At 39.8% G+C, this 11,488-nt stretch overlaps 1 protein-coding gene across 1 annotated transcript; it reads right to left on the bottom strand.

The window, feature by feature from the left end:
• Positions 1–10,067: 10,067 nt before the first annotated feature.
• LOC147497545 (zinc finger BED domain-containing protein RICESLEEPER 2-like) lies at positions 10,068–10,757 on the bottom strand. The gene has a single exon (XM_086562923.1). It carries the CDS (start codon positions 10,755–10,757, stop codon positions 10,068–10,070), a length of 690 nt encoding a protein of 229 aa, XP_086419049.1.
• Positions 10,758–11,488: the final 731 nt, after the last annotated feature.

Genomic DNA, 11,488 nt, shown 5'->3' with positions numbered 1-11,488 from the left:
TCGGTGGAGTGATGAGGGCTGTCGAGTGGAGCTCGGAGAAGCCAATAATGGCGCCAAATTCGAGATCTAGTTTGATGAAGAATATATAGTGAATGATTTGTGGATTTTCGCGTTTATTAAATGTTGTTGGTTTTGATGGGGAGTAATTTTGGTTAGGTTTGGAGGATGGTGGTGGTGAAACCGAACTGGTGTGGTGGAGGGATGAGTTGCGATTTGGATCGGTGCTCCCCATCTCACCAATATGCAACTCTATTTCGGTTGGGCCTGGGGTCGAATTCTATTTGGTTTTGGGCGGTTTTGGTTTTAGTTGGGTCGGTTCTATTTTGTTGGGGCAGTTCTAATTTTGCTTACATGGGCGGTTTTCTTTTATTCAGGTGGGCTGGTTTTATAAATCCAAATGGGTCAAGTTATAATTTATGAACAGTAAGTTTAGATTGGGCTTGGCGACTTCGTAAGTGGGCTTGAGTGGTTTTGGATTTCAATTTTGACTTTAAGATTAGAATATGGGCCTTAGGATTTGGGCTTTTGGGTTTTTGGAGTTTAAGGGCGGGTTGACCAATGTTATTATTGACCCGAGTTGGATTATTGACTTTGACCAGAGTTGACTTTGACCAGGATTGACCCAAAATTTGACTTTTTCCTAAAATTATGATTCGGTCTAATAGGATAAGTCTAGGACTATTAACGTGTTTGATTTTTGGCTAAGACCTCTATATATACGTGTGTATGTGTATTAACTACTATGTGATTTTGCAGTATTTTATGATATGCAACGTTATGACACTAAGACATCCCTGAAATTAATAACGCGTAAATAAAAATTACAGGAATCAAGATACTCATTCGTTCTCTGAAATGATATATAAAATAAAGTTCAATAATGCGTAAATAAAGTTACCGCGACTCTTTTAGAACTCCACGCCTAAAGTTTTGGAATTGAGTTTTATATTTTTTAATGTCATAGGTTAGGTGGGCATTTATTGACTGTGAATGTTGACTTTCACCTTTGACTTTGACTTTGACTTGGACAGTTTGACTTTGTCAGTTTGACTTTTTGACCTGACTTTGACCTTTGACCGTTGACTTTGACTTTGACCATGGACGGTTGACTTTCACCTTTGACTTTGACTTTGGGACGGTTTGACTTTGTCGGTTTGACTTTTCGGTTTTAGGAGATGTTGACTTTTGACCATGACATGTTGAGTTTGACCTTGACCATGACTGTTGAGTTTGACCTTGACCATTTTGAGGTGTTGACGCTTTGACCGCTATTGACTTTGAATGTTGACCGTTGGATTGTTGGAATGTTGACTTTTCAGTTTTTCATATGTTTGTTTATATGGATATATATATAGTAATAAAAAATCGGCCGGATATTGTATAACTTTGGTTGTCATTTATCTAAGAAAGATTTGACCTTGATGATTGGGTATTTTTGTTAAACAAGAGAAAGTAAGTTCTGTGCGTCAGCTTTGCAACACAAAAAGCTTCGATGCGTTTGGATACCTGTGGAAAGAGTTGTTCCATTCGAAAGATATCCGTCGAGAAATCCAATTTGAAATTAGGATTTTGACCGTTTTCAACCTAAATTTTCTTTTAGATGGGCTAAGGTTGGGACTTCGAGTTCTACATGAAAAAGTATATCTAAATACCTTAGTTTCTAAATAATTAAGTTACATGTCATTTGGATGAATGTAGGAAAAACCTTAGCATTGATTATGTGGCTAATAAGAACTACGAAGGCTTGATTCCAATCTTGAAAGATTTGGATAATGAAAGGGAAGACTTTGAGCAAAAGACTACACTATATCTATATCTATAATATATATATTAGTTTGTGTGATAACTATGTGATTGTGTTAGAAAGTACTGTTGTTTTGATACTACATAAATATATATGTGTGAGATAGAAGTTGTATATGAATATAGACTTTAGTATATGTAGATATGTTTTGGACATTAGTGTGTGTGGACTTGAATTTTGGGTTAATGAACTATTTGTTTACAATATTGTATATATGAGTGTGGTTATGTAAATTGTATTTGTTTGATTATAAGTCTGTTTACATTAAATGATATTTAAGTGCTTGATTTGCCTTGGCCGAAAGTGACTCTTTCATGTGTGTGGTCTATTTTGACATGAGTAATGTTAGTATAATTATAAGTGATAATAATGTTTTAATGTGTCGCCCACATCTTTAGAACTCTCCACGCCTCAGGATTTGGTAATGAAAAGAAATGTTTATGACTTGTGATGTCATGTGATAGATGGGTATTCATTGAATGTGCCATGAATGACCCGGGTATTCATTGAATGTGCCATGAATGACCCAATCGTTTGGACTGCCCTATAGAGGAACTAAGGTATTCGCCTTCTGGGGGTTGGTCGTATTCCTTGAATGTACCGGAATGTAGGTTTGGGTATTCCTTGAATGTGGCGGAATGATTTCGGGGCATTTATTGAATGTGCCATGAATGGCCCGTTAGTGTTATGATGGGTATTCCTTGAATGTGGCGGGAATGACCCAAGGTATTCATTGAATGTGCCATGAATGACCTGATATTTTGTTATGCCCAAAAGAGGCTTTGTGATTATGTGTATGGAAAGCCCGAGAGATGGTCTGTGACTCACAAGTTACGAAGTTTACAAGATGAAAGTATGTTTCACGGAGGCGATATCCGCTTGGGACGATGTCTTGTAGTGGTACTTTCGGTGTGAGTGAGGCGACGGATATGTGTGATTTGGCAAATGTGTGTAGTGCAAATCGTGGAGTAGGAACTAAAGGTCACAGGTTGTGTCTTTGAATAAATGAGTCAACGAGATAAGTAATAAGCAAAGTAAAATATTGATTTTTACGTGTGATGGAGTTATTGCATATGATGTATATGATTTCTTATGATAAATGTTTACGTGGTTTGTATGAGTTGATACTCACAAAGGGATGAATGTACTCCTTGATTGTGACTTTTCCTCGTTCTCATAAGTAGACGAAAGTGATACTAAAGTAAAAGTATATGAATTGTGTGATGTTATGGATATGAAGTGTGACGGTGAATAATATTAGTAAATGATTGTAATTTCTATGTGAATGTGAAATGACTATAACTTGATATGTTATTACGAAAATATTAATGACTTGTGATAGTCTGAGATCTATGGTTATGCACGCAGAAACTTTATGACGTAATGATGTCATATGAATGACTATCATTGATATAGGTATTATGATAAGTGGTATTCCTCAAAGATACGGGACGAACCAGGTTATATCAATTAGACTTCAATGTCTTAAATGAGGTTGGGTCATGAATAGAATTTTGATTTGAGATAAATCAATTTATTGTGATGTCTAACTCTGTTTTTTGCGGGGAGGGTAGGATCTATTAATCTTTTCTGCAGGGACGTAAATATCCTACCCTAAGACGACGTGTTGGCTTAAAGGTAAGGTATACCCAATTCATATTTAATTAGGTTATCATATGTGCAGTTAATAAATGAAATGTAAGTGGTATTGTATTGTGAGTTATTTTGGAAAGTGGGAATGACGAGTACTATTATATGAGATTCTTGGAATTTGTATGTTGGGGGTGAAATCTTACTTGGGAAGAAACTACAAGCCGTTTTTGGAAAACGGAACTATATTGTCTTCCAAGTTGAAATTGTTTGTAATGTTATATTATTCATTTGAAAGATTATTATATATATTTTGTTGTTAGTCTACTCATACAAAGCAAATTCAATTTTTTGACCCATGTTTGCTTTGTTTTGTAACGTGGGTGTGTTCTTAGGAACATAGATGGTGGAGTGCGATGGATGAAGACACGTGACTTGGATTTTGCTCTTGGAGTCTTCGGTTTAAGTTTTTGAAAGTGTATAGTTTTGAATTGAAACAAAGGTAATAGAGTTGGTTAGTAAAAATTTTATTTGTAAATGAAGCGTTGTTCTTTCCGTTTTAATTTGATCTTAGATTTTAAATATTGTGGTTGATAATATGTTAGTGGGTTTTGTTTCACCCTGGGTTTCCAGATGATTGAATATCAGTTTTAAATTTTTCTGGAAATTTGGGGTGTGACACTTGTACTTAACAATTCCATTATATTCAGATAGAGTTGGGAATTGTTCTGTTAAAAAGGCGTCTTTTGGTATATTGGTCTTACGCCTAGTAGTACACAATTCCTTAAGAAACTTAGCATGGTGTGGTAGCTTTTTTATAGCTTCGAGGAAGGGAAGGTTTATAGTTAGATTCTTGAAAACATCCCTAATCTCCTCGTAATTTGTATCCCTAGTTAACATGGCTAATTTTTGTGGAAATGGTGGTTTCTGTCTATATTTATCAATGGTATTACCTAGGTGTTTAACCGTGGCTTCCTGTTTCTTAGGTTGTGTTGGAACTGGTACCTCTACAGTGGTAGGCTCTTCAGTTTCTATTTCGGTATCTAGTAATATAGCAGGTGTAGGGGCTACTGGTGGGGTAACTATAGGCATAGTTACTTTGTTATCAACCATTCTGCCAGAACGGAGGGTGGTGATGGCCTTTAGCTCACCTACATTTTCATACTCATTACTAGTATTATCGGTTACCTCAAAGGCTGTATTTGTTGTTTTAGGATTAGGTATTTCGTTACCTGGAAACACACCTTTGGGTTGGGCTTTATCTTGAGCCAACCGTTTGGTTAAAATTATTAGCAGTTGTAGAAGCTATTGGTTAGATTGAGCCATGGTTTGGAAAAGTTTTGGCTCACTTGTATGAAGGTGTCAAGACGATCCGGTTGTGTGGGTGTAGTAGTCACGGGTGGGTGGACTGGAACTATTTCACGGAATTATTTATGGGTGGATTTTGGTAGTTATTATTTACGGAACGATACCTCTATTAGCATTATAATTATTATAACTACTTTGACCTTGTGCTTGACCTTGTCGAGGTTGCACTTGGTTGTTATAATTATTAAAATTCCCGACCCTGTCGCCCTTGTCGTAGTGGGGCTTGGTTAAAAGCCGTCGCGAAGGCCTAACATATTGATTATTTATTGTACTTGGGGTGTGACGCTTTTTGGTTATTTCTCCAATCGAAGTTGGGATTTTGTCTCCACAGGCGTTAGGTTCACTATTAATGGAACAAGCCCTGTTCATAGGCTATAGGACGAGTGGGAGTTGGGATGCTCGAGGGGCTCCAACAGAAACTACATGGACTTGAATTTACATTGATTGGGGATAGGATTTTGTTGAACCGAAATGGCCTCTACCTTTTAGTGAGTGTTTCGATTAGAGTTTTTAGCTCGGGATCATGTTTAATTTCAAACATTCTACGCTGCCTTAATCAGTATTAGAACTAGCGAGTGGTGGATATCTTCACTAGTTGTTATTTCGCTTAGTTTGGTCCTCTAAAATTTATAAGCCTCCGAGGCTCCTTTGGTTAAGAAACTACCCCCATTCATTATGTCAAGGACTTCTTTATGGTGGTGTAGAAGTCCTTTGAAAAGGCAACTAACTAACGTGTCTTTCGCTAAGTTATGATGTGGACACTCTATAAGGAGATCGGTGAAACAATTCCAAGCCTCGAAAATGATTCATGAGGATTTTGTCGAAAGAAATGAATCTTCGAAAGCATCTCATCCGTCTTTAGGGGTGGGTAAAAATGTTCCATAAACAAAATGAACAAGTTTAGCCCACGAGTCCACGTAATTATTAAGTTTTGGGCAGTTAACCAAGACGCCCTTATCGGCTAAGGTGAAAGGGAATACCCTTAATTTAATTTGTTCCGCACCAACCGTAGGATGGTGGAATGTTGTTAGGACTTGTTCAATCCTATGCGTAAGCCGATAAGGTTTTTCATGGTCTAATCCATGAAAAGCGGGTAACAAATTAAAATATTTGGGGATTCGAAATCCCCACTGGGTCCGCTAGAACGATGCAAGATTTGGGGCTATCGCCAAGGCTTTGTAGAAGTCGAGAGAGGAGTCTCTCTTTCTTCGCCATTATATCGGTGGTGTATGTGAAATAGTAGCTAGAGGTGTAGTGTGTGGTATACTAGATAGACTTGATTGTTGATGTTGTTGTGTATTTACGTTCGGTTGTTTTTGTTCACCCGGACCTTAACCTCATACAAGGCTAAGACCAACTTAGCTAAACACGCCGACACTCCAAACAATTTCGATATACTAGTATAAACCTCTAACGAGGAGATGTGAGGTGTGGAAGAAAGGAATACTGATTAGGTCCTTGCTTCGCTTATGAATAGCGTCTTGTTTACGCTTGTTCAGTGTATATAGCGAGTTAGAACACTGAAAAATATGAAAGATCAAAGTTCGAATCAAAACCGGCCGAAATCCGAAAAATTTTGTTGTTGGCGCTGGTCATACAGAGAGGCGGTGTCGCTCGGTGTATTTTAGAATTCGAGTTGAAGGAAGTGGCGGTCCACATGGCCCACATGGGGCTGGTCGATGAGGTCCAAAGGAAGAGGGGTCGGCAAAGGAAAGGAAAGATGCAAGGCATCGGTGTAATTTTACCCGAATTTTTCAACTCGAAATGGACAACCACAGTATGAATCAAACAAGGGTGGGTGGGTGAAATGGGACTTTTAAGAACAGTACTAACACTACGAAAACAATACGAAAGTGAAACTAAGATGGCAGCGGCGCCATTTGATAATACATAAAATGAATAGTCTACTCACGAAATGAACGATAAAATCAAAACGTAAGTAAACTAAAACTATCTTAAGTGCCTATATTATCGAAGATTCTACTCTCAATCCTATGAGATATAGTGGAGTAGAGTGATTCGTTCCACTCTTAGTCCTTCCGCATGCTATGTTCTCAAGTGTAAGTACTCTAAACTTAAAGTCTAATGAGAGATTTACGAAAAAGGCAACTAGACTACGATGCAACTACCCACAAGATGCACTAGTCGACTATGTGGATAACTAAGGGAATGCTACGTTGATTCGATGATAAGGAGTTAGAGGGGGATTGATTCCACCTTAACTCGACTTAATCCTATTAACGACAAATCGTCGTAATCCGAATTGAACTGCTTCGCAGAACAATTGGTTCTTCCTAATCCCTAATTACTCATGGCATTCCTACCAATTAATAACTAGCATGTGAACGATTAAACCCATTCTCATGGTGAACTAAACGTTTCTAGAGTGGAATGGAATTTACGACAAATCTACGATAATTGGAATCAAGCTTTCATCAAGGTTTCTCAACCCCCTCTAATGGAGGTTTAGCCGAGAATCATTACGCAATCATTTCCGATTAAATTTAAACTAAACATGATATAAAGAATTGAAATTTACTTAATTAAACAATAATAAAATCTAATTTAATGACTAAAATGCAATAAGGATAGGAATTGAAATTAGATCTAGAAATGGAAATGACAAAAATCGAAGTTGATAAAAATACTACTTTATTGATCTAATCAAAATGAAGAACAAGATTCAAAGGGTTAATCTAATACAATAATTGAAATGGAACTAAACTTAATTAAGCTATATGAAAAACTAGATCTAGAATCCATTAATGGAGGCTACTAATCTAATCTATTTCTAGGTCTAACTATCTACCATTAACCTCCCTCCAACAAATAGCTAAGCTTTTGTTTTTATACTTTCAGATCCAAAAATCGTGCATGGGCTTGGAGCCATGTTTTGGGCCAGAGAATCAGGCCCAAAACCCAATTCTTTCAGTCCAGAAAGGCCTCTTCAGCTGCAGTTGGCTTCAACAGACTTTCCGTCTACTTATGCTCCTCTGATTGGGTCAAGGCTTAGACCATTGGAAAGCTCTTTCCGAGCCGGTCGTTTTGACATAAGGTAGGCCCCATTCCGAGGTCTGAGTCCAAAGATATGTCCTTCGGAAGTTCTCGTTGACTTTTTCTTTCAATTTTACGCGCCGACTTTTCGACTTTTGACTTTGACCGGGCTTTTAGAAAGGCTTTGTCTTCTCGAAACTTGGCCTTTAATCACGGAACTCCTTAGTAACCGACCTTTGCTCCTTTATCTCGCTAAAGTGGCACATTTACGCACATAATGGACTTTGAAGCACGGAATGCATAAAAACACGTAATCAGTGTTAACTCTTAATTATTACTCACATAATTGGTCTAAAAGTATGACTGTTAAAGGGTTAAAACTACAGTTTTGGGCTCTTATCAATTGCCCATCGCCACTGTAATAACCAACGCATCCTCGTGTGGCGTATCCACACCTCGGAGGTCTGCCTTGGAGAACGTGATTTTCTCCTCCCCGCTCATTGAATCTGCTCTGTATCTCTGCCCGCTATGGGTCTCATTGACCTGCTGGATAGTCGCCGTCCTTCTAACCTTATCCCGGTGGGCATTGTGACTCAGCGCTTCCCTGCTGAAGATAACATTTATGGTCCCCAATATCCGTCCCGCGGCAAGCCCGGGCTCCCGGTTTGTGTTTTCCCCCACAAATTCCCTCAGCATCCCCTTCTCTATTAATCTCTGGACTAACCATTTCAAGGCATAACAATCATTGGTTTCGTGATTACGCATTTGGTGATATTCATAGTACGGCTTGTTGGGCATTTCCGCCGGAATGGTTCGCGGCCTTTCATATCCATGCACATTCTTAATCAGCGGAAGTATCTCACTCAATGGTTTCACCAACGGGACGTGCTCCACCTCGCGGTATGGCTTCCGCTCCCTTTGCTCTCTCCGCGCTATCTCCCTTCCTCTTTCTGGCCTCGAGGACTGTCCGCGGTACCTCTCCCCTCCTCGGCTATTTCCCTCGGTCTTTTTGCGTTCACCCCCTTTCTCTACCGCCCGATCGCCTTGGCTCCTTTCTTTGACTCCTTCTGCATGGTGTCTTCATATCTTATATACTTCTCTACCCTCGGATATAACTCGTGCAGTGTTGCTATCTCGTTCTTTGCCACGGACTGGTGAACTGCCGTTCCAGGTCGCAGCCCCCTTTCGAATGCTATTACCGCCGTCCTCTCATCCAGATTCTCTACCTTTAGGGTCTCTGCCTTGAAGCGACACAAGTACTCTCTGACCGATTCCGCGGATCTTTGTCTGACGTTAAATAGGGCCGCGATGTCCACAACCCTCTTTTTCTGATGTATAAAGTGGTCAACAAACGCCTGCTCTAACTCTTGGAAATTGGTTATGCTCTTCGAAGGCAACCGATAGTACCAGTCGGAAGCTCCACCCTTAAGACTGGCCGGGAACATCATGCACCGCAGACCATCATACCTCGCCTCTTGCCAAAGAGGCATCTGCTGTCTAAAATGATGGATGTGATCTGCCGGGTCCCCCGTTCCATCATATCTCTCGAATCTCGGCTGGTTAAAGTGTTTTGGTACCTCCGAAGTCCATATCGCATCTGCAAGTGGGTTGCGGTTCAGCCCCGCCACCACTTGGTTGGCCGCGCCTGTTTGGCCCCTTGTTTGATGAAGATTCGCCACTCGATCATTGTTAATCATTTGTTGCACTTGTTCAGCCGTTAACCCGGTCACCGGATTATCCACCAAGGTTGGTCCTTGTTCCCCTTCGTCCTCCACCTTTTCATTCTCTGTTTCTTCCTCGGTCCCCTCCTCCACCCTCTCCTTCTCTCTTCTCAGCTCCTCATTTTCCTCCCTCAGCCTTTCAATCTCTTCCCGCATAAGCCGCGCCTCCTCTTCTGCTCTTCCCTCCTCTCGTCCTTCCCCTTCTTCTACCTCCGCTTCCGGCATCTATTTTGGGACCCTTATCTTTCGTGGCCTACCCGCCGCCTTCTTTGGTGCCATTTCTACTATCCCCACAGACGGCGCCAAATGTTACAACCTTTTCTCTTATGAGCCTATTTCCTGACCCTTACACACTATTCCCTCCTTCAGCTTTCTCACTCCCCCCTCTCTCTTAGGTCTCTCCTCCCTTTAGGTTAATGAATCTGCCTCCTCTTCTCTCTCACCCACTATTCCCCTTTATACCTTTCTTTCCATCCATCATGGCCCTCCACCTATCTCTCCATCTCGCGGTCCTCTTAGCTCCATGTGTAGGGTTTCCGTACCGCGACCCCATGCTGTCAGCTCAATCTGGTGGATCACGGACTTCGAAGTTACGCTGATTCGGCCCAACTCACTATTCCTATTCCGTTGATACATCCTGCCACTACAATTATAAAGGTGGAATTCCACCGAGTCGGAATGTCAACGGGCAATCTTTTTGTCTTCATGTTCAAAGATTTACAGTTCTCAAAAAACTTTTCCAGTTTACCTTGAGAAGACTTGAGATGTTTCACACTCTCTCTAATGTTATTAAGGGACACCTCAACATGCTTTAATCCTGCTTTTACTATCAGATTCATGACATGTGCTGTACAACGAAGATGACACAGCTCTCTACTTAATGTAGCATCACCAAAAAATTTATCTTTCAACTGAGACACATCACTATCATTGTTAGACGCATTATCCAAAGTTATAGTTCCTATCCTATCACATATCCCCCAACTCAACAAGTTGGCATACATTGCATCACTAATCGCTCTTCCAGTGTGAGGTGCAGGAAGCACGGGGAAGCTAAGGACTCGTTTATGAAGTTTCCAGTCTTTAATTATAAAGTGGGCAGTTATACACATATATCCTAGCTTCTGATTTGACGTCCACAAATCTGATGTTAAACAAACTTTACCAGGAACACTTCTCAAGATATCTTTCAAAGCAGACTGTTCTTCTTGAAAACTCAACATCACATCACTTCTCATTGTTGAATGACAAGGAGGTTTAAACTGCGGACCAAATGCCATCTTAATCCATCTATGAAAGGTTGGTTTCTCAACTTTCACAAATGGTAATTCCTCAATGACAAAATACCTAACAGTTTCTCAACAGGCAATTATCTGATTAAACTTAAAGGAATAAACCACACCATTCTCAGTTCTACCAATTATTGTTTGACCCTTCTCAGTTGAAGTTCTAATAACACAAGATTCTGCATGCCTACGAAGGTGACTAGTCCCTCCCCTACCCCCAGTAGAAAGAGGAGTTTCACAAATTTTACAAACAACACTATATTTAACAAACCCATCAGGTTTTTTTACTTCACTACCATCGTCATTCTTATCAGCCTTAACATTAAAATGGTTCCAAACAGAAGATCTTGGGAGTTTTTTACCAATGGATACTGAAGTAACTGTACTAGTAGGGGGCAGAGAACCAACTGACTCTACATCAACTGAAGGTTCAACTGGAGATTCTACCTCAGAATCACAATCCAATATGTTATCCATCTAGTAAAGAAAATATAACAAGCTGAAGGAAGCAAACCTAAGGAAATAATAATTTGTAACGCAGCGTCGCAGCGTCAACTCTGCATTTAAAAACAAATTAGAATATAATAGAATATTAGTATTTATTTTGATTGATGAGAGAAGTAACTAATTTGAGGACAGTATTGAAAATCATTTTACCTTGACAAAAACACTTTGATGTGATTCAAGGACTTCTTATAGCTTGGTTCTCCACCACTACCAAAACA

The sequence above is a fragment of the Coptis chinensis genome, chromosome 5 (assembly GCF_015680905.1).
Source record: "Coptis chinensis isolate HL-2020 chromosome 5, ASM1568090v1, whole genome shotgun sequence".
NCBI lineage: Eukaryota > Viridiplantae > Streptophyta > Magnoliopsida > Ranunculales > Ranunculaceae > Coptis > Coptis chinensis.
The sequence above is the reverse complement of the archived record's forward strand: the minus strand, read 5'-3'. Positions and strand labels throughout refer to the sequence as shown.